The sequence below is a fragment of the Martes martes genome, assembly GCF_963455335.1.
Source record: "Martes martes genome assembly, chromosome: 8".
Taxonomy (NCBI): domain Eukaryota; kingdom Metazoa; phylum Chordata; class Mammalia; order Carnivora; family Mustelidae; genus Martes; species Martes martes.
The window spans coordinates 107,795,135-107,818,310 of record NC_137895.1 but is presented as its reverse complement, the minus strand read 5'-3'; the positions used below and the strand labels follow the sequence as shown (position 1 = coordinate 107,818,310).

The 23,176-nt window shown below is 48.3% G+C and overlaps 1 protein-coding gene across 4 annotated transcripts; it reads right to left on the bottom strand.

The window, feature by feature from the left end:
* Positions 1-361: 361 nt before the first annotated feature.
* Positions 362-22,339, bottom strand: SLC25A18 (solute carrier family 25 member 18). 4 transcript variants are annotated; one of them, XM_080812087.1, is made up of 11 exons: positions 22,248-22,339; positions 21,965-22,028; positions 12,224-12,354; positions 10,829-10,984; positions 10,551-10,606; positions 9,286-9,376; positions 5,643-5,761; positions 3,228-3,390; positions 2,276-2,430; positions 1,604-1,679; positions 362-1,189 (listed from the first exon to the last, which is right to left on the bottom strand). In XM_080812087.1, exons 3-11 carry the CDS (start codon positions 12,241-12,243, stop codon positions 1,048-1,050), a joined length of 978 nt encoding a protein of 325 aa, XP_080668213.1. In that variant the 5' UTR covers positions 12,244-12,354; positions 21,965-22,028; positions 22,248-22,339; the 3' UTR covers positions 362-1,047. The 4 variants fall into 4 exon arrangements, with proteins under 4 accessions (XP_080668213.1, XP_080668211.1, XP_080668210.1 ...); XM_080812085.1 differs by having other exon boundaries at positions 3,228-3,393; positions 22,248-22,338; XM_080812084.1 differs by having other exon boundaries at positions 3,228-3,393; positions 21,965-22,040; positions 22,248-22,322.
* Positions 22,340-23,176: the final 837 nt, after the last annotated feature.

The following is a 23,176-nucleotide window of genomic DNA, read 5'->3' as shown; positions in this document are numbered from 1 at the left end:
GACGAGGTGGGGACTAACGTAAGTGCCAACTCCTGGCACAGGCATTGTTTACTGAGGACCTGAAGCCCCCGTGTTGCCAGCATCTCCCCGCAGCAGCCCTCTGGGGAAAGAATTCAGGCACATGGGGATTGTCACAGCGAACCCGTTCCGCAAGGCGATGCAGTTATGCAGTGTTGGAATCAAGACTGAAAACCCAGTGTGACCCAGCTGCTGTCCCCCAGCCTCCGAAGCAGTCATCTGAAGAGCCCATGGAGGGACTGCTGTGGTACTCATTGGGATGTAGCTCGCTTCTGAAGTGGACAGGGACAATAGAGGGCAAGCCATTCACTGCAGCCTGTCTGCTTCGCCCACTATCGACAAGTTGAGATCTGAATCCATTTTATTTAAAACCATGTTCCATGGACAGGGTGGGAAAGCTGTGCCCTGGAGGGAGGACCTGCCAGGATGGGGGTGAGGGTGGGGCAGCTGCCCTGCCTTGGCCCCTGTGGCTTGGTTAGTCAGCCTAATCCTGCAGCCATCACGATTTGAAAAGATCTGCTCGGTTTCCAACTCTGTGCTGACTTTAAGGGCTTTCATGGTCCCCTTGAACTTCTGATCCTTCCCTTTCCCAAAATCAGTGCTAGAACTAACCATAAGTTATTTAATTCAGAATTAACACTAAATCCTCAAACTGACTCAAGTGTATGGAGTTTGAGTGTGAAGTAGAAAAGTAAAATGTAGAAAGGACCCTCCTATCTTTATTATGTGTTAAGGGTCTGCAGTTAATCCAACCCACACATGCCCTGTTTTCTCTTGTTGAAAAGTAGGTGGTTAGGGGCTGCTGGAGCTCGCTGGTAGTTGTAGCCCCAAAGAAAAGGAGGCAGATGTGAAGGGAGAAGGGGACTGTACCCAGCTTGCTTATTAGAATAAGAGTGTTTCTTCGGAGATTGAGGTAGCACTACAAGTTAGAGGACAAAATACAATCTGGATGGGCCATCTTGCTCATCCCCTTCTAGCTGAAGTTAAATGGGCTAGAGAGATGGCAGGGGACTTGGGCTCCAGCTATCTCTACTCGAAACACTTTAAGATCCTCTCCCCAATACCAATGAAGTAGACCCCTTGGGCAATCCCAAAGAGAGGGGCTATGACAAGGGCCCGGCAGCCTGCTCCCTTCATGAGGGCAGATGGTCCCTCCTGAATCCAGAGTTTCCTGCAGAGAGAGAAGAGCCCCGTGAGCTGATTGGCAGGTGCGCACTGCGAATGGCCCCCCTCTGACGTTTGTACATCTTCCCCTGGAGAGTAGGTGTCATTTTCCATAGCGGGCTCCCCTGGGTGTAGCAGCCTGGTCCCAGCCACCATGTGAGCACGGTTGGGTTACTAAGCAGCTGGGTCTGGGCCATGGGAAATCGGCTGACTAGACTCTGGGAGAAATGTAGTGCGAAAGAGGAGAAAGCTCCCAGTATGTTCTATTTTGTTGAGAGGTGAAGGGAAGGAACACGTATCAAAGAAAGCCAGAGCTCAGCCTAGTACAGTGATGAAATTGTCCTCTAGGTGGGGTGTAGGTAGACCGCAAGGCAGGGGGACCATCCCAGCCCCAGCCTCTGCAGGGCTGCAGGCTTCTCACCTGGCGCAGTCAGTGATCCCGCTGTAGCTGTCCTCGCCCAGGCCTTTCTTGAGGGTTTGGATTCGCGTTTTCAAAACTAAAACAAAAGTGAAAATAAGTAGTGAATGTTTGGCTTTTGGCCCCCTCCCGCCAACATGAAGCGGTTTCCCATTTAGAGCCAGCATACACAAAACTGAATCCTAAGGCCAGTGCTGCCATTGTGTGATCTGTAGTAGAAGATCCTCCGCTCTTTGGGCCTCATTTATGAAATAAAAAGTAAAATGACACGATCCTTCAGGTTACTCATACTATAGAAAGGTCCACCTGTGTGTTAGAGCAGCCGGGAGTAGCCCTGAAGATAGGAGAAGCATGGTCTGACACTGTTAAACTCCTGTCTTTAGCCTCTGCTTTGAAAACTCGACTGGGGGATGAAAAGCTAATGAAATCGGCACCTAGAAGATGAGTGCGTTTGTCAGGGATAAGAAGGGAGTGAAGGTCTCCTTGGCTCCGCTTTATCTGGGGAGACCCTTGCTGAGTTTCTGCCGGCGGCCATAGGTTGTGATTCAAGAGTTCTCAGGTTGGAGCTGTTTCTATATGAAAAGTAGCTGACTACTTATCCTCTAGATGAATGTGCGGCTGTCTAACTTGTAAAGTGGGGCAGCCCTTGAAGACCCCCATCTCCAACACACTTACCGTCCAAAGGTGTTACTGTGACGGCGGCTACAGAACCTGCAACACAGCCTGACACGAAGGAATGCGCGAAGGAAGCCTTCCCCATGCTCTCGTTGAACCCGAGGTTGTTAAGGTTGGCGAACAGTGGAAAGTAGATGATGGAGAAGGGGATGTCTCTGCGGAAGAGCAAGAGCGGTGAGCTGCTTGCTGCTCAGGCAGGAAGCCTTTCCCTAAGCCCACGGCCCAGCTGACGGTCAGAGACAAGCCCGAAGTTACTTCTTTCTTCCCTGGCCCCCGTGATAATGTGGAGCGATAGAGGGTGGAAGGGGAACGATGGGTCAGCCTGCCTGCCCCATCCTCCCGGCACATCACTCTGCCCTCCCAGCACCTGCAGGGCTCCGCGAGAACCAGGCCATAGATGCAGGGACCGGGAGCGTGCTCTGGGAGAATGCGTGGACAGGCTGAGGTAAGCGTGAGCTCAGAGAGTGGTTGGTGAGGAGCTCTATAAGCTACGTGTTAAGGGGGTGGGGTGGGCAGGAAGGTGAAGTTCATTTATCTGTTGCCCAGTGGTAGGAGAAAACTAACCCTTTTTCCTGGCACACTTCTGATCAACTCCAAGGATTTTGGTCAACTAGCAAGGTAAAATGAGGGGTCTCTGCCCATTTACTTATTAACGATTCGAAGTCCTTTGTCCATAGGACATTCTTAGGTGCCTGTTGGCCACAGAACATCTCATACTCCTGTGGTCTGGTTACTGGAGAAGGGGCCTCAAACTAGTCTTCCAGGAGCCCATCCTGTGCAATTTTGCTCAGTTCTGCACCAAATAGGAAGCCTGGAGGTGGTTTGCTCTCTGGCTTTGAATTTCCAGGAAGAATGCAGCGACAGATTGGGGCCGCGGTCCCGCTGGCCTTCCTTGCCCTCTCCCTCCTCCCCGGGTCCCTTCTGGGTCCCAAGTTCAGGAAGAAAGCTTCACCTGAGGAGAGTGGCACCCAGACCCTTGTAGAGACCAGCCAGGCCCTGCGTGCGGAGTAGCTCCCAGGCGATAAGGGTAGCAGACGGGCGCTTGTGGGTGGAAGCCGAACCCGTACTGTAGGACCTGGAGGAGGAAGGTGCTGAGGCCGAGCCCTGACGATGAGCTGCTGAAAGGGAGAGGACAGACCCCATCACAAGCCAAGCCCCAGCAGGGAGCGTACCTCCTGCCTCCTCACCCTGGGACAGCTCAGAGGTGAGGCTCACATCCCTACTGGAGTTCTGAGGATAGTCCAAATTCTATTTTAAGATTTTATTTTTAATGAAAATATCTACATCTAACATGAGGCTCGAGCTCATGACCCCGAGGTCGAGAGTCGCACACTCCACCACCAAGACAGTCATGTGCCCTGGATTACCTTCATTTTAGAACATTCATTTTTTGGCTCCAAGGAAGTCCTTCTAAGATCAGTGTCATCTCATGTGTCATCCCTGCTGCACGGGGCACTTCCCAAGAGCCACGGCCCGCCCAGCCTCCTCCGTAGGGAGTCAGAGCAGCACCTGCTCCAGCCCCAATTCCTTATCCTCCTGCTAAAGCTGCTTTAGATCTGGCTTCCATTTCTAAACCATCTCTGAGCCTATTTACATAGTATCATCCTGCTGGCACTTTGGGACCTCAGAGTCCCACTTCCTTCTGCCTCATGTGTAAAGCAGCAAATTCTTTTTGTCCAAAATCTATCTCCCTCTGGCCTCCAGAGGTGCCTCCCCCCTCGAGTAGTCCAAGATTAGGTGAACATGGCCTTTACACCCTTCACCATTTTATAGAATTTGATTCTTCATTTTAGTTGAATAATTCAGAGCCCATAACTGGATGAGTTCAACATCTAAGAAATAGAAGGGAAATGGTTTTCTCCTGAGCATTGCAAGTACAGCATTTCAACCGTGGGTGAGTCCCACCTGTGACCACAGGATTCAATGCGCTGAAATTGTGTGACTGTTCGTTTTCTTAATTCTCCCGTTGGGGCAGCTTTGTCTAGACTCTGCGTCCTTGCTCCAAGGAAGCGGTTTCCGGCCCCAGTTTCGTCTGACAGACAGCAGGTGACACCTCACACTGAGGCACCACTGACTGCATATCTACTCCCGGGGCAGCGAGCCGGGCGCAGGCTCAGACAAGGAGCCTGAAGGAGGAAGTTCAGCGGTGAGCCTGATGTTCCCTGTTGTCCGTTCACTCCTAGCCTGTCCTTCCCTTCTCTTGAAGTGGTTTGGAAAACTGACACTCTCATCCAAGTTGAAAACTGAGAGTTTCAGAGCTTTTACTCTTTGTAGATCAAAACACGGGCTTTCCAGCGCCCAAACTTTATTCTTGCTGCAGTTTCATGAGCTTCAGACTAGTCTGCTCCAACCTAGAAAGCTGGTTGGATCTAGCACAGCATGTGCGCACAGTGGGTTTGAGGAGGGAACGGGCACCCACATTTATTGAGGACCTTACCAGGTGCTAGGCTGGGCAGCTCACGTGCCCCCTTCTTTAATGCAGGCACAGCGGTTCACCCTGAGGAGAAGCCCTCCATCCCGCCCCACTGTGGGTGGCCTTTCCTCCGCTGGACAGTGAACCCTGGTTCTTAATCTATGCTTTGGTACTTACTTACACCACTTGGTATTTTTGAGAGGACCAGGATCTTGGAAAGGGACAAAATTCACTTCCAAGAAAACCAAAGAATAGGAATGGTTCTCTTGTTCCTTATGATGCCTTCCCACTAAAGGCCAGCTTCTATAGCATAATATAATAGAGCAGAACATGAGGTCTACTGACTGAAGTGTTTGTGATCAGGCTGTTGTCCTTCTAAAAATCTTTAGGAAGTCAAGCCTAAAAGTCATGGTGATCTGATAAGAGGTATTAGGTTACCTTCTGAACCAAGTTTCTCAGTTCTGCTGTTTGTTTTAGAATTAGAAGTGTTGAGGGGCGCCTGGGTGGCTCAGTGGGTTGAGCCTCTGCCTTCGGCTCAGGTCATGATCTCAGGGTCCTGGGATCGAGTCCCGCATTGGGCTCTCTGCTCAGCAGGGAGCCTGCTTCCTCCTCTCTCTCTGCCTCTCTGCCTACTTGTGGTCTCTGTCAGATAAATAAATAAAATCTTTAGAATTAGAAGTGTTGAAATCTAGAATGGTAGCCATTAACTAAAGACTTCTAGAGGCACCTGGGCCGGTCAGTCAGTAGAGCACGCGACTCTTGATCTCAGTGTTATGAGTTTGAGCCCCACATTACTTAAAAAAATTTAAAAACCTTAAAAAAAAAAAAAAAGACCTCTACTGACCTGGAAAGCTGATTGAATCACACAGTCTAGCCAATGAGTGCAGAATGTAGGGAAATCTATTCTGATCACAGCCCTTTGCTAATCCCACGTGGAATTGGGATAAGCCTCACCCAAGCGCCCAGCATCCTGCAGCTGAATCTTGAGCATTTCCATGGGACAGGTAACCACCACCTGGCATATTCCAGCTCCGCATCCAGCTAGCATCTCCATCTTCAGATTCCGCTGCATCCTGTGGGACCGTGAGTCAGGCTCCTTCAGTGACAGGCCAGCCCGGCCACCCATCCTGGCCCGTCTGCCCAAGACCCTCAGTTGATGAGACTTTCCATGCGTGGTGCTCAGCCTTGTTCTGATCAGCTGCCACTCACCCAGCTGGGTAAATCATCACCTGGCCCTCGAACACAGTCTCCTTAAAACATGAAACTAAATTTAAAATGGGCTGCCAGGGAGGTAGCACCTGCACAGAGGTTGAAATGAGTGCACTGAAACTACCCATTGCACGGATATGATTGTCCCTAGTCCCTGAAGCAATATCACCAGGGCAGTGGGAGGCACAGATAGTACTAGAAAGTGTTTGGGGGTTCATTTTTAAAGATTTAAAAAAAATTTTTTTTAATTAATTCATTTGACGGACAGAGATCACAAGCAGGCTGAGAGGCAGGCAGAGAGAGAGAGGAGGAAGCAGGCTCCCCGCCGAGCAGAGAGCCCGACGCAGGGCTCGATCCCAGGACCGCGGGACCATGACCTGAGCTGAGGGCAGAGGCTTCAACCCACTGAGCCACCCAGGCCCCGGGGGTTCATTTTTAAAAATTCATCAGCATAACAACAGACACATAGATCAGTGGAACAGAACTGAAGACCCAGAAATACAGTCCTGCATATCCAGTGGCGAAGGGAGCCAAGAGTACTCCGCGGAGAAACAACATTCTTAATAGATTGTGCTGGCAAAAATCAGATATTCGCACGTGAAAGAATGAAACTGGACCTCTCTCTTACACCACTCACCAAAATTAACTCAAAATGAATTAAAGACTTAATGTAAGACCTGAAATCATAAAAATCCTAGAAGAAAACACAGGGGAAAGCTCATTAATGTGGGTCACCTAAAGCACAAGAACACGAACAAAAACAGACAAGCACAGCCACTTCAACCCTTGAAAGCTTGTGCAGAGTGAAGGAAACCATCAACAAAATGAAAAGGCAGCCTATGGAATGGGAAAAAAATACTTGTACATCACATATCCGACTGGGGGATAATATCCAAATATATAAAGAACTCATGCAACTCGATAATAAAAAAAATAATAAATAATCCAATTAAAAAATAGAAAAAGGTCTAGAAAAGCCATTTTCCAAAGAGGATATTCAAATGTCCAACAGGTATATAAAAAGATGCTCAACATCACCAATCGTCAGGGAAATGCACATCAAAACCACAATGAGGTATCACCTCACACCTCTTAGAATAGCTAACATCAAAAAGACAGATGATAAGGAGCACCTGGGTGGCGCAGTCAGTGAAGTACCTGATTCTTGATTTCGGCTCAGGTCATGATCTCAAGGTCACTTGGGAGTCTGCTGAAGAGTATCTCTTTCTCTCTGTCTCTCCCCTACACACTGCTGTGTCTCTCTCTCAAATAAATAAACACATCTTAAAAAAAAAAGTCAGGGGCGCCTGGGTGCCTCTGTGATCTTTTGCTTTCACTCTCTCAAATAAATAAAATCTAAAAAAAAATAAATGTCTGGTAGCATTCCCCTGGGAAGCCATCTGGCCCAGGAATTTTTTTTTTAAGGTTTTTATTCACTTGAGAGAGAGAGAGAGCGAGCGCACAAGCCAGGGGAAGGGGCAGAGGGAGAAGCAGATTCCCTGCCCAGCAGGAAGCCTGATGACTTGGGGCTCAATCCCAGAACCTGGGAATCATGACCTGAGCTGGAGGCAGACACTTAACTGAACCACCCAGGTACCCTGGGAGGGCCAGGACTGACTGACTGACCGACTGACTGACTTAACTAATTAGTTATTTTTAAGATTTTATTTATTCATTTGAGAGAGAGACAGAGACAGAAAGCACAAGCAGTGGAAGAGGCAGAGGGAGAGGGAGAAGCAGACTCTCTGCTGAGCAGGGAGGAAGCCCGATGAGGGGCTCGATCCCAGGATCTGGAGATCATGACCCGAGCCAAAGGCACACGTTTAACCATCTGAGCCACCCAGGCGCCCCGCTGCCTTTTTAAAAAAATACTGGACCAGGACTTGAAAGAAAAAAAAAAAAAGATGATAACTGCTGGCAAGGATATGGCATAGGGGGAAGCCTGTGCACTGTCAGTGGGAATGCAAGCTGGTAGAGCCACTATGGGAAACAGTATGGTGGTTCCTCAAAAAATTACAAACAGAATCGCTCAGTGATTCCATTTCTGGGTATATACCCGGCGGGTAGATGCATCGCTATGAATCACTGCGTTGGCGAGCTAGCTGCACTCCCACGTCCACTGCACTACCGTTCACAACAGCCAAGATTTGGAAAAAACCTGTGTGTTTGTGGACAGATGGATACAGAAAATGCAGTGTATATACAATACAGTATTATTCGGCCATAAAAAAGAAGGCAAAGCTGCCATTTGAGACATGGATGGACTTCAAGGGCATTATGCTAAATGAAATAAGTCAGACACAGAAAAACAAATACTGAGGGGTCTCACTGACGTACGGAATCTAAAAAAAAAGTTGGTTGAGCCTCTGACTTTGGCTCAGGTCATGTCCTCAGGGTCCTGGGATCAAGCCCCACATTGGGCTCCGCGCTCAGCAGGGAGGCTGCTTGTCCTCCCTCTGTCCCTCTCCCCACTTGTTCTCTCTCTCTCTTTCAAATAAATAAATACATTTTTAAAAATTCAAACTCAGAAAAAGAGATCCGATTTGTGGCTATCAGAGGACAGGAAGGTGAAGGCGCTCCATAGGCATAAACTTGCAGTTACGAGCTAAGAAGTACAGGGATTTGATGCAGCAAGACGACTATGGTTAACCCGCCCTACGGTGTGCTTGACAGTGGCTAAGGGACAGGTCCTAAAAATTCTCATCTTGAGGGAAAAAAACAACTTTTTTGGGTAACTATAGGAAGTAATGGATGTTAACCAAACTTACTGTAGTCAACATTTCACAGTATATGTCTATCAAATCATTATACAGTGTGTTTAATGTATATACATTATAATGTAGTGTATAATTATACAGTGTACAGAGTGCAAACTTACAGAGTTGTACTGCAGTTATAGCTCAATAAAAATGGAAAAAATGATCATCAACTATCTGATGAATATATGTATAGTCTATAATGGTCTGTCTATCATCTAGAACTTTCTAATTACACCAGCTGATTTTCTCCTTTCACTTTCCTTTTTTTTTTTTTTCCAAAGATTTTATTTATTTACTTGACAGAGAGAGAGAGAACACACACAGGGGGAACAGCAGGCAGAAGCAGAGGGATGGAGCAGGGAGTCCAATGTGGGGCTTGATCCCAGGACCCCGGGATCATGACCTGAGCTGAAGGCAGACGCTTCAGCTAACTGAACTGACTGAACCACCCAGGCAAGCCCTCCTTTGATTTTCCCACTTGCCAAAACATACACTAAACTTCCACCATTTGTGTGCACGTACTCGCATCATGCAGACAAATAACCGATATGTTCCTTTCCGATATGCCCCCCCAAACTATAAACATGCAGTGAAGGATTTCCAACCCACAGCCTCCCACCCGGCCATACCCATCCTCCATTAGCAGCTGCCGGAAGAAGTCATTGGCAGCCAGCTTGATGGCCTTCTCTGGAGTGACCAAGGTTAAGTTCACTGCAGCTCCTGGAAGTAAAAACAAGGACAAGTTACGGCCATCTCCAAGGGAAGACTTCTTGGGGCGCCCGGCTGGCGCAGTCAGTGGAGCATGCAGTGTTTGATCTCAGGGTTGTGAGTTCGAGACCCATGTTGGGTGTAGAGATTACTTAAAAATAAATTATTTAAAAAAAAAAAAGCCACAATCCTCTGAGTCTGTCACTCATATAGACAACCTACTATCATAGCTAGCCAGGCAGGTTTCTGGGAACAATTGGGGTTTTGTTGGGGAGGATGTTGAAGAGGGTTCCTCTGTCTATTTTATAGAAACATGAAAGTGTTTTTCATCTCCTGACTTTGACCCTCCTCCCTCCACATTTCCCTTTTGGATACATGTGTTTCCTTTATGGGCTCATTGGTGCAGTTATTAGAAAGTCGTTTTCATCCTTGAGAGTGCTGCCCATCTGGATGATAAATGAACAGCTCCCCAAATCAAGCCCCAGTAATAAAGTCCTAGGGGACAGGGGTCACTCTCCATAAAGTGTGCTTTACTAGCCCAGTCCCACTGGTAGTTTTGTTGAGTCACATCAGTTTTTATTTTATTTCTCAGGGGTACCACAATATCAGCTCTTTCTTAACACCAAATTTGTATCCATTTTCCAAGCCCTAATCATGGCGATGCGGCCCTGGGTAGGATCACTGCAGGGGACAGGGAAGCAAGGGCTTGTATCAGGGAAAAGGTACCCAGTAACACCCTATCAGGAGCTCAAAATCCTTTCCATCAGCCTTTTCCCCTTCTGCTTTCAGTAGCTGATGCCCTGACAGCCCTGAACGGGGGCGGAGGGGTCGGGGAGACCACTTGCTTCCAGCATCACACAGTGAGACGGCAGTGGTGCCTGGATGGAAACCGGGGCTCCTGGGCTCCTCAGTGTGCTCACTGGTACCCCCCCCACCCCCGCCCCAAACCTTACCATAACTGCCTCTGTCTCCACCAAGGAACATTTTTGAAAAGCAAATGTGGCTTAGGATCACCTGGCAGCCCAGGCCACGCCCACCCTACCACCCCCCCCCCCCCCCCCCCCCCGCCCGGAGCTCGCTGGGCAGAAATGTTCTCTAAAGCCACAGGGTCTGGTGCCTTGGGCTGCGTACTCTGTTCTCATTTGGCCCAAGCCAGGCCTCCCCCAGGGGTGCATGATAAGCCCACCTCGGTACATGCCCAAGAAGCCGTCTGCCCTGGCAGTTTTCATCAGGCAGTCTATCCTAGAAGCAGAAGCCAGAAAAGGAAGTCAGTGGCTGCTCCATCAGTCCCCCTTCCCCTAATAAGTTCCCCTAATCCTGCTGGGCACACCCCCCACTCCACTCCACTCCACCCCACAATGCACGCGACTCCCTAAATAAAGAGACTGGAAGGAATGAGTCCCCATATCCCTCCCCAGGGGTCCCCCTCTCCCTACTCACTCCATTCCCCTCACCAATACCTACATTCCTTTGTAGATGTCTTTTCCATGCTGGTTCTGTAGCCGAGTCTTGGCCAAGTCGATGGGGAACACACAGGTGACCCCAACAAGCCCTGCCACACCTCCATTGATGAGTTTTGCTGTGACACTAGGCCGTGAGGAGGAGGGAGGCACAGAATGACTGAAGGAGGCAGAGAGACACAGGAGCTCAGAGGGAGGCAAACAACCAGGACAGATTGGAGGGGGGGACAGGAAGGGGAGGACGGGAGAGCAGGAACAGAAGGGGAAAAGGGTAGAACAGCAGCTCCTCTGGGAGCCTCAGCTCCACACCAGAGACCCTTCTCCTCAGCCTCCCACCCAACAGCAGCACCTCCCACAGCCAACCTGGGGCTCCCTCCCCCAGGTCCAGTTACAGAGACAGGTGAGGGCCCAGGGGCCAGGAGTGTCTGGCGGCTCCCTCCAGGGGCACTCACCAGGGCTGAGGCATCTTGTCCTAACTCTCCCCCAGGGAAATGCTCCTCAAGCTGGGATGCTGCAAAGGCTTTTGGGAAGGAGGCCCAGAGTGCCAACTCTGCCCCCTAGGGCCCCACCAGGGTGCAGGAAGTCCTCAGCTCCTCTCAGAGCCAGCTCTCAGAGCTTCCACAAGAACCTGTTCTCCGGCTGGTCCCCCACCTTTAGAGCCACATGTGGAGAAGTTTTCCAACAGACTGCAATTTTATTTCAGGCTTCACTTCAGTTAGGACAGCATTTGAATCCCTGCTATGCTGTTTACTTAAACAAGTTACCTCGCTTCTCTGATCCTTTGTTTTTCCCTCTATAAAACTGGCCTCAAGGGATTTTGTGAGGATTAAGTAAGTTAATGCACCTGGTAAATGACAGCTATTATTTATAATAAGAGAAAACACGTTTTTGACAATGAGGACTTCTAGATAGCACAAAATCACCAGGGCTGAAGTATTGAGACTATCTGATTCTAGCCAAAAGTCAAGTCACACTTTACATAACGTGAGCCCCTCATCCTGGAATTTTGGAAGACAGAAGATAGAAAAGAAAGCTTCCTCGGTCTCCTTGAAACATAGTAATATTTTCTTATCTTTCAGGCCAGGGGTGGACTGTGAGCAAAATATTTGCAGGTAGATTATCTGGAAGCAGTAAGAAAAGATAATAGATTCTCTCACACCTGAACCCTGAGAAGCAAACAAACAACTTTGTGAAAACAAACAGAATCGTGACTGAAATTTTACAATCTGAGAAGATGCAGTTCAAACAATTACAAATTTTACATACTTATTTTGTATACTGTGGGAAAATGAGTCTCACTTGCTCCTCCCCTGGACTCAGGAACCAGGAAGAGAAGCTGAATGATGTCTTGTTACCACAGAAACCCAGCCCAGAGAGTCGGCTGGCTTGTCCAGTTTACCTCAAATCCTTTGTGGACATTCTGCTGGGGGCCAAGGACTGCGGGTGGGTCCCGGGACACAGGCAGTCGGCTCCTCTCGGGAGATGGCTGGCTGAAGCAGATGTGGGGTCTGTACCCTTGACTCTGGCCCACTGCAGCAGAATGGATAGAACACAGGTGTCAGTGGAGATGGGCCTTCACCACCTTCCTGGTAAGCCTCGGTACCGAGGCTGGCTTCCTCCTCTACAAGGTGGTCAGAACAACATTTGCCTCATGAATAAATGTCCCACATAAGTGCTGGGACTAAACATTATTGATATAATGATGCTGCCAACTTGCTCTGTTCCTTTTCCTTCCCAGACCTTTTGGACTTTGGGGATCCAGATCAGAAGAAAGGCGATGAGAGAGAAGGGCAGCCAGCCCAAACTAAGGCTCAGGGAGAGGAGTTCTGGGGCGTCCAAAAGAAGCCTGTGGGAGTGGTGGTGAGGGAAGCTGATGGGTACCAAAGAGGATTTTTTTTTAATTTAATTTTTTTTTTTTAGATTTTACTTATTTACTTGACAGAGATCACAAGTAGGCAGAGAGGCAGGCAGAGAGAGAGGTGGGGGAAGCAGGCTCCCCGCTGAGCAGAGAGCCCAATGCGGGGCTCCATCCCAGGACCCTGAGGCTTTAGGTAGAGGCTTTAACCCACTGAGCCACCCAGGCACCCCCCAAAGAGGATTTTAAGAAGAGTTGCTGTGGACTAGGAATCTCTCTCATGGTGTCCACGAACTATAATAAAACACTTGAAATGTTCTGAAGTTACATTTGGCTCTTAAAATGTGTTTTCTAAACTTAATATGATCCTGTTGAAAGACTAAGTAAGCTGCTTTAAGTCTCTGGACTTATTTGTAATTGATACACATGGAAAGCACCAGGGAGGATGTCATAAAGTCGAAGCTATAATCATAATAATAATGACAGCTTCTGGGGAGGGGTCCTGCTTGACCCCAAGGGGACAGGGTCAGGAAGAGTACTCCTGAGGCTCCAATGGAGCCAGGCTTGAGCTCTGAGATGCCTCTTTCTTCCAGGCTCCCTTCAAGCTGCTGTAGGGTTCCCTTCCTCTTCCAGGCTCCTCATAAATCCCTTAGGCTGCCAGCAATTTTCTGTTGTCTCCAAGTATTTTGTTTTAAGGAAGAGAGAGATCAGTCTTTCTCTTGGTGTATATTGATCCAATCAGAAAAAAATTATTGAGTGCCAGGCACTGACTGTTCTAGGTCTGAGGATGTAGTAGTGAACTAAAGGTCACAATCCTAGTTCTCAGGGGCTCTCTCTCTCTCTCTTTTTTTTTTTTAATTTTTTATTTATTCATTTGAGAGAGAGATTGAGAGAGAGAGAGAGAGTGAATAAGCAGAGGGGAGGGTCAGAGGGAGAGGGAGGAGCAGATTCCCCATTGAGCAAGAGGGGAGCGGAACTTGATCCCAGGACTCTGAGATCATGACCAGAGTGGAAGGCAGATGCTTAACTGACTGAGCCACTCAGGTGTCCCTCAGGGGCTTAAATTCTAAAGGAGGAAAGAGACAATAAATGAAATAAGAATAAGTAAATCCTAAGAAAACCAGATGTTTTTTTTTTTCTGGAGGAAAAAAAATTTAGAAGGGAAGGAAGATAGGAAATGTCAGTGGGGTGGGAGTTTGATGGCTTGACCAAAAAAGGATTCAGTGACTTGAAGATTCAAAGGAGGTGAGAGAATGAGCCACGCAGGTATCTGGGAAAGAACACTCAGGGCAGAGCAAGTGCAAAGGCCCTGAAATCCAGAGGGAGGCTGGTGACCGGAAGGAACAGCAGGGTGGCCAGTGAAGTGTGAATAAGGCGTGGGTAATGAAAACAAAGTAGTAGAGATAACGGGTGGAAGCATGACCCTGGAAGGCCTCAGAAGGCCTTTGGCTTTATTCTGAATGAAAAGAGAAACAACTGGAGTTTCTTTCTTTTTTTTTTTTTTTAAGATTTTATTTATTTATTTGACAGAGATCACAAGAAGGCAAAGAGGCAGGCGGGGGCGGTGGGGGGGAGTAGGCTCCCTGCCCAATGCTGGCTGCGGGGCTTGATCCCAGGACCCTGGGATCATGACCTGAGCCGAAGGCAGAGGCTTAACCCACTGAGCCACCCAGGCGCCCGCAACTGGGGAGTTTGGTTTTTTTTTTTTTTTTTTAAGATTTTATTTATTTATTTGACAGACAAGATCACAAGTAGGCAGAGAGAGGCAGGCAGAGAGAGGCAGGCAGAGAGAGAAGGGACGAAGCAGGCTCCCCGCTGAGCAGAGAGCCTGATGCGGGGCTCGATCCCAGGACGCTGGGATCATGACCTGAGCCGAAGGCAGAGGCTTTTAACCCACTGAGCCACCCAGGCGCCCCAACTGGGGAGTTTTGAGCAGAGAAATTACATGCTCTTGACAGGCCCATTTGGCGGGTGTGTTGAGAGTAGAGAGCAGAAGGTCCAAGATAAAAGCGGAAAGACCAATTAAATTACTGCAGGAATCTAGGCAAGAGGTCACGGCTGCTGGTCGGGGGTGGAGTGGGTGGGAGAGTGGTTTAATTATCATTGTATTTTGGGGCACCTGGGTGGCTCAGTCGGTTAAGTGGCTGCCTTAGGCTTAGGTCATGTCTCGGGGTTCTGGAATCGAGTCCTGCTTTGACTTCCCTGCTTGGCAGGGGTTGGGAGGTGTGGGGGCCTGCTTCTCCCTCTCCCTCTGCCCCTGCTCATTCTCGCTATCTTTCCTCAAACAAATAATGGATGTGTGCTGAAGGCCAGGCCCCCAGGATTGCCTGATGAACCAGCTGTGAGACACAAAAGTAGTTAAGTTGTTGGTCTGAGAAACTGGAAGAATGGGTTTATGACACAGTGTATGGACCTAGAATAGGTAAAACTTGGATCTGTTTGAGAAATAGGAAGCTGGTCTGCAGAGAAAGAAACAGAAAAGTGAAGCAAGCACATCTGGAAGAGAAAGAGAAGACGGAGATCATCCTAATGTTGTTTCAAGTCCCAGTTTCCAGTTCACCCCTGAAATATCGGTCACATGCCCATCTTTGGATTCTGTGACACACTCAACTGTCCTGTCAATCAATTAGGTCATTATTGCTTAACTTGCTAGAATGTGTATCTGATACACCCACCCAAAAGAGGTTTAATTATCCCCAAAACTAGCAAAGAGAGGGAAGATTTGCAAATTACAGTCTCTAAAGCATGGGCTCAGCTGAGAGAAAGCAGGGCCCAGGACTGAGGGGGCTGGCGGGTCTGGGGAGGAGCCCCCTCTTCATCTCTGGAGGCTCCAACCATGTCCTCCGAAAGCTGGAGCTTTGGGGTAATTAGGGGAAAATGTCAGGAAATTCGCATGTACTCACTGGTCTTTGAGACACTTAGTAAGTTGTTAGGAGAGAAAGAGATGTTATAATTCTAGGTAGCCACCTTAAAAATGAACAGGAAACAACAGGACAAGTATGAAACCCCGTCAGTCTGAAACCAGAAACTCAAATAATTGAGAATCTTACAGCCATATTCCCTGCGTTTTCTAGAACTAAATTACTAGTTTATAAATTGTGGTTTGCTGGCTTTTGGAGCAGGGGTATTTAAGAGAAGCCAGAGAAATTAGGGACACCCCAACCCCAGGGCCACTTGCCTTTCCATGTGGCAGGCGGGATAATGGGATGTGATAATGTCTCCAACCTCCCAACGTCTCCAACCTTCACGCCTATTGGTACGTGATGAGCGTGCGAGTAGTGGGGACCAGCCTCACCCCTCAGCATGACACTGGGCCAGGCCACTGGAAATCCCAGGCCCACAGTTCCTTAGAACAGACTTAGTATTCAAAGGCTAGGCCTTGACAAGATTTCTGGCACCAGTGAAAGCATTAGCAAACCAAGTCAACAAAGAGGAAACTGACAGTCAGCCAGCAAAGGTTTTAAAGGGGTCCTCACCACAAAAACCCCACACTTGGCAATAGGGTCCATGTTTGCTCAATCCCTAATGCAATCCATAGGCCCAAATATTAGTCATTTTACAAATACTTGTGGAGGGCCCACTGTGTGCCAGTCACAGTTCTAGGCAGCCGGGATATAGTTGAGAACAGTAACAAGGTTCCTGCTTCCTCGGAGTTTAGGGTTCTCCTGGTTCCAGCCCTGATGGGAATAGACTTGTGGAGTGATACAGTGCACCCTCCCACCAGTGCCCTCCTTGGCACTGTTCTTTTCATATGGGACCTGAAGGATCCTTGGGTTGTCAAGAGAAATTCTTCCAACAAGACAGACCCTGAGGCAGCCATGCGCCTGATCAAGGAGCTCCCTACATTGCCAAAGAATTTAGCAAACAAGTGGATATTCATTAAATTATCTAGCCTTTTTAAAAAATTGTATTTATTTTTTAGTAATCTCTCACCCAATGTGGGGCTCGAACTTGGGACCCCAAGGTCAAGAGTCACAGGCTCCTCTGAGCCAGCCAGGTGTCCCTAAATTAGTCTTATCACTTAAGGAGTGCTTTATGTATTAGACTATTGAACAATAGGTAGTATTTCTCCTCTTTTTTTTTTTTTTTTAAAGATTCTATTCATTTATTTGTCAGAGAGTGAGTAAGCAGGGGGACCAGCAGGCAGAGGGAGAAGCAGGCTCCCCCTGAGCAGGGAGCCCAAGGTGGCACTCGACCTCAGGACCCTGGGATTATGACCTGAGCCGAAGGCGGCCACTTAACTGACTGAGCCACTCAGGTGTCCCTCCTTTCTTTTAAAAATAGAATTTAGAAAAGTAGAGTATTTGGGGAGTGTTGGGGAAGTAATACTAATTATTTAAGCACTGGGACACAAAATTATAAGGATCTACATCTGTAACTCTCTGCGACCAAGGTGGGAAAGGACTGTAAAAAAAAGGAGGGGGCGCCTGGGTGGCTCAGTGGGTTGGGCCTCTGCCTTTGGCTCAGGTTGTGATCCCAGGGTCCTGGGATTGAGCCCCACGTGGGGCTCTCTGCTTGGCGGGGAGCCTGTTTTCCCCTCTATCTCTGCCTGCCTCTCTGTCTACTTGTGATCTCTCTTTCCGTGTCAAATAAATAAATAAATTAAAAAAAAAAAAAGTCTTTAACTGGGTAACAGAGGCTCCCTGTGGTTGCTTCTGGACGCAGTACCTGGTCATGACTTTGAGTTATCACATTGGGAAGATAAGTGCATTTATAATTTGACACATGATTATTGAACCCTATTAGAAGTACGAAATTTAGGGGTGCCTGGCTGACTCAGTTGGTAGAGCATGTGACTCTTGATCTTGGAGTTACGCGTTCAAGCCCCAAGTTGGGGATAGAGATTACATAAAAAAATAAAATCTTAAAAAAAAAGGCAGGAAATCTGGATAGATGGGAAATGATATGTGTTTGCATGTCCTTAGGCATCAGAGGATAGAATGTAGTGATACACATGTTGGATGTCTCCATTACCCCATTTCCAGGAACCCCCCCTTCTCCCTCACCAGTCACCTGGTGGGGACTGCCATAATTCTAAAATGTGACAATATCCTCCGGGAATTGTTGATTATCTGAGGATGGGCCCCTAAATAAAGCTAGGTTATTCAGTCTCCTCCACAGGTATTTTAGGAAAGAGAGAGATTGTATAGCCTCTTTCAAGTTTTTGTCTGTAACATACAACCCTTGGGACCTATTGGCAGTCATGTTTACTACTGTCATGTGGTTTGGGAAACAGGGAGATAATTTTGTAGCTAGAGGTGAATAAAGCAGAACCACAGGAGAGAGAGCAAGGGGTTCTGGTGGGTCTGAAACCCTGATGATTAGTGACCCACTTCCTTCCTGACCTTAGGAACCGAAGGGGTATTCTACTATACCTCTAATGAATTGTTGAACTTGTCTTTCTGTTGTTGTTTCGGGGATTTTTTATTTGTTTGTTATGAATTGACTTGTTGTCTCAAGCAAATTAGAATTTGTTTTTGTAATTTGGTAGCCAAAGAGTTCTCAGTAAATGAAACTTTTAAAGAACTCTCAAATTCCATTCCACTGCAATTGAGCTGCTTAGTCAGTGAATACTGTAAGCATTCAGAGATGCACAAGGTCATTTTGGGCTGGCTTGGAGAAGGATCTAGAAGTGGACTTAAAAAAAATAGGGCAAGTTTATAAGGAGAAGAGGAAGAGGAGGTGGCCTGGATGGGAACACTGTGTGAGCACAGGGGGCCAAGCAAAGGGCTGAGGGACAGTGACTGCCCTGGCTCATTCACCAGAACCGCAGAAAAGGGCTGCAAAAGTAGGTTAGGCCAGTTGTGGAGAGCCCTGGGCTTCCCGGATAGTTTGTGTCTCCCAAGTTAAGTATCTTTTTCACATATCTGATCCTATAGGCAGTTAGAAAACACTGAATGCTTTTAAGGGGGAAACTACCATGTCGGATGTTGTATGAGGAGAGTAATTCAGGAAGAGGGGCTTGAGAAAAGGAACCTTCTGTGAGAGACCAGTTAGGTGGCATCATGGCAAAGCAATGAAGTAGAGAGAAAAGGATTAGGGTGGTGGAGGGTGCAGAGGACAAGGGAGAGCTGGGAGAAGAATTTTTTTTTTAAGATTTTATTTATTTATTTGACATAGAGCGAGGGAGAGAGCAGGAGGAGGGGAGCAGAGAGAGAGGGAGAAGCAGACTCCCTGCTGAGCAGGGAGCCCGATTCTGGGCTCGATTCTGGACTCGATCCTAGGACCCCAGGATCATGACCTCAGCAGAAGGCAGAGGCTTGACTGAGCCACCCAGGCGTCCCTGGGAGAAAACTTTTTAAAGAAAAAGGGCCTAGATGGGGCAACTGTCCAGGGCTGAAGAACCATGGAGCTGGGGGAAGTCTGAGACCTGAGGTACTGAGGAACTGAAAGACAGGCTAGGAGAGGAAGCTGCCCAGAGGGAGGGAGAGGCACTTGGAGAGAAGCCAAGACTCTGGGAACTGTGTCCTCCTGCTCTGTGGGAAGTCGGTGAGAAGGCGCCCCTCACTTGGCAGGCAGACACCATTCTGCTAGTGAGTGGCACCAGATAGTCTTTGACCCCTTACATGCCCAATTCTGGGAGCATCTCTGCTCTGTGTGTGTGTGTGTGGGTGGGTGTGTGTACACAATGAGATGGTTGTCCCTTCCCCACTCCACTGCAGGCTCTGTTTTGCAAACAAGAAGCTGGCTAAGGATGGTCCTAGGCAACAGGTCCTATTGGGGCTGGGAGGGAGTCCTCGTGGCAGAGCCCAGCCCGCCTATCTTACCCTGTCTCATTTAGGGATCCTGCGCCTAACAGCATAACTGGGACCCATCCTGCGTGCTTCCCTAGGAGATAGCTAATTAACAGATGCTTAGGTGGTGATCAGTTCTTTTTTTTGTTTGTTAATAATGAACCATTATTCTATTTCTTAAAGAATTTATAGTACTAGAAAAGAATTAGAAAATTTGGAAAGCACAGAAAACTGTAAGGTAATTCTTTTTTTTTTTTTTTTTAAAGTAAGCTCTACTCCCTGAGCTTGAACTCAAGACCCTGAGATCAAGAATTGCATGCTCTACCGACTGAGCCAGCCAAGCGCCCCTAAAGTAATTATTACATTGTTTCCCAGGATCATGTTTTGAATGAGGCTGTCCAGAGACACAACTACTCAGAGGGATGATTCTAGATGGTGAGCTGCAGGGACCAGAGCAGGCCAGGGTTCTCTGAGCTCCTGATTACACCGCTTTTCATTCTTTCCACGTTAAAACATTCTATTACCTTGACTTCTGTGGACTCCTTGGTTCTCTCCAGTGGGTCCCCAGCCTCCCATGACCAGTGTCCTTGCTCACTGATGCCCACAGAGTCCTGCCAAGGTTCTCAACTCCTTCCGTTCCACACAGCTGTCCTGAAAGTCCATCTCCTCCTGGGCTTCGGTCATTGTCTACTTGCTCATGACTAACGGACTTTCAGCTCCGGGTCTCTGCCCCTCGCCCCTCGCCCCTCGCCATCATCATAATCAGCTCCTGGGCCATCCCCGTCTCATGCAGAATGGTAATACCTCTTTTGACTCATGTCCACCCATCTAAGCCTGCTGTTCCTCCTCCTGGTTCCCTAGCTCTGAACGCTGCACTGTCAGCCATTCAATTATTCAGGCCAAGAACATGCGCCATCTTTGATTCATCCCTTTCCTCTTATTCCCCTACCACTAATCAGTCACCGTGTTCTGGCAGTTTTTCTTCCTAAATTCGGTGCTACTCAAGGTGTTGATTCAGTGCTGGTCTGTGGCAAGTACAGAAATTGAGAGTAAAGGCTTGGAAATTTTTATGGTATCTTAAGGAATTCCATATTTTAGAATTTACTAAGAAATATGTGAGCTTATATTTTATCATTTTTAAAAATTCTATTTTTCTAGCAATTCATTTTTATTGCATTTTACAAAATTTTTTGTCCATAATGGACGGGGTAAACAGGCCCTTCATCGTGGGTAGAAAAAAGCTGTCGTAGGTCTCTTGTGGGCCCACCAGCCACTGCTTGATTACACGGGTGTCACCCACTTCCTGGAGCACCTCTCCATTCTGCCCCAGGCCTTTAGCCTTGCTACCCTCAAATCCAAGCTCTACAGATACAGCCAAGTAAGTGATGCCTGGGGGCTCAGTCCGTTGGGCGTCTGCCTTCAGCTCGGGTCATGGTCCCAAGGTCCTGGGATAGAGCCACACATGGGGCTCCCTGCTCAGTGGGGAGCCTGCTTTTCCCTCTCCCTCTGCCTGACACTCCCCCTGGTTGTGCTCTCTCTCTCTCCCTCTGTCAAATAAATAAAATGTTAAAAACAATGACAACAACAAAACACGGCCAAGTAAGCAAGCAAAGGTTCAAGTCTGGTCCCAATTGCCAGTCTGCCTTTTAAGCACTTCCCCGCCTAAAGGGCACTGCTAACTTCCCACCGCTCTTAGGACAGTTTCCCTACCCCTTTCCTTGACCTGGTCCCTACTTTCCTACTTGGCTGTGTCTTCCAACCCCCCACCCCCACCCCAATCAACTCTCCCTGCCAGCCATTGGGAACTCTCGCTTCTCAGAACATGTCACGGTCTCTTGCGTCTAAGCTTTGCACATATTGTCCTGGGGACTAGGACACTCTTTCCCCATCTCTACCTGGTGAATTACAAATTGTTTTTGGGCTTCAGCTTCTCCCACAAGCCCCTTTTAAGTCCCTCAAGTCTTGGCTAGGAGTCCTCTGCTATGATCCCATTTAATACCCAGTTACCGCATGTACCGCACTGCAGTATAGTGGTTTGTCTGCTGAACTCCACTTCTCATCAGAGTGGTAAGTTACTGGGAGAGGCAAGGTAGGTTTAGGGTTTTACCTAAGCGGAGAGGCATTCAACAGAGATGCTGGAATCAATGAACCACGAGGGGGACTGCCGCCTTTAACTTTGCAGTCAGTCTTGTCACAAGACAGTCAGTTCTGCTCTTCAGCTGCCCTCATTTCGTCACGCTGAGGAGACACTCAAGCAAGTGGACCATTCTCTATCTCCTCTCATTAGCAGGGCAAGTAAGAGCCCTTCAGGGCTGAGTTCCTTACACTAGCGGTGCCAAGGAAATGACTTGCCTCCAAACTTAGATGTTGCCTGGGCTGACCTATTGCCAGGGGGTGGCCACTTCCTTTTGCCCACCTCCTTCCTACTCTGTACAGCAAATGAAACAAGACCCTTTCCCACTGGCTGCTCTGACCTGTTTCCCAACTATTTGCTTGAAGTGGATCTTTCCCTACCAACTCTAAGCTTGATACAGATAAGACAAACACTTACCTCTTTCAGTGAGGAAACTTCTCCTTTTTCTGGATGCCAAGAAACAGGCACGATCACAGGTAAGCTGCAGGAAGGACTGGTTTACAATCCTCTTTTGTTAGTGGCTTGTCCTCCTCATGCCCACACAGTCCTTTCACCCGGGCAGGAGGGGAAGGCAGGTGGTCATGAAGCCATCCTCCTCTACTCCAGTCCCCAGCCCCTCTCCCTCCTCCCACACCTGCAGATTGGGTTTGAATGGAGCCCCAAAGAGGCCACCATGCAGCCGAGCCAAGCCCAGTCCTACCTTCCCAGGTGGCGAGCAGGTGGCTGTTTACTTGGTTGTAGAATGACTGGGACAAAACTTCAGGCTGGAAAGGGTGTAGTCAGGCAGTCTGGGACTGGGGGTGAGGGGACATTCCACCCACTCAGAGACCTGGACGTCCGGGAGGAGCACAAACAATGGAAAATCGATGCAATGCAAACAGTTCTGCCAGACTTTTGGGGCCAGAAGCTAACCTCTGCGTCTCAGACTCCCCCACTTTTGCAGTTGCAGGTGATGGCCTGCTCCAGTGCTTCTGTGTTTTCGGTGGTCTACCGTGCGCTCGGCTGGGGGCGCTGCAGTGTGGATGGGGCACACTCTCCGCCCTCACGTCTGTCACAGCTGAGCCGGGAACTCAGGCTGTAGCTGAGGAGTGCTTCTAGCTTAGAGAGCTGGAAAGGCTTCCAGAAGTAGGCACTGGTTAAAACTGAAACCCAGCTGCTCTTTAATGGCAAATTGTCTAATTTGGGGCAAGGGAGAATGAGACAGTTGCAGGGAAAATAAAGCTGGTAACATGTTGGGTCCCAAAGGTAGAGGACCTTGTTGTCTGGCCAAGGATTTGGGAGAGATGAAGAATCAGCATGGGACAGACTTTGATGTCACAGACCCAGGTTCAAATTCCAGCTTCCAAGTTAATAACTACCTCACTTTAGGCAAATTATTTAACTTAGTGCCTTTCTTCATCAAAGGGGAATTGAGACAGCCACTTCATAGGACTGCTACGAGGCAGTAAAGCATCGTGGTTAAGAATTGGCTTTGGAATAAGGTAGTCCAGACTACCTTTGGACTGGTTTGAATTCCAGTCTACCACTTACTTGCTGTGTGACCTTTAACAAATTACTTCTCTGTGCCTGCATCCTCATCTGTGAAATGAGACTCAGACTTAGATGTAGAGCAGTTAGTACATTTAGCAC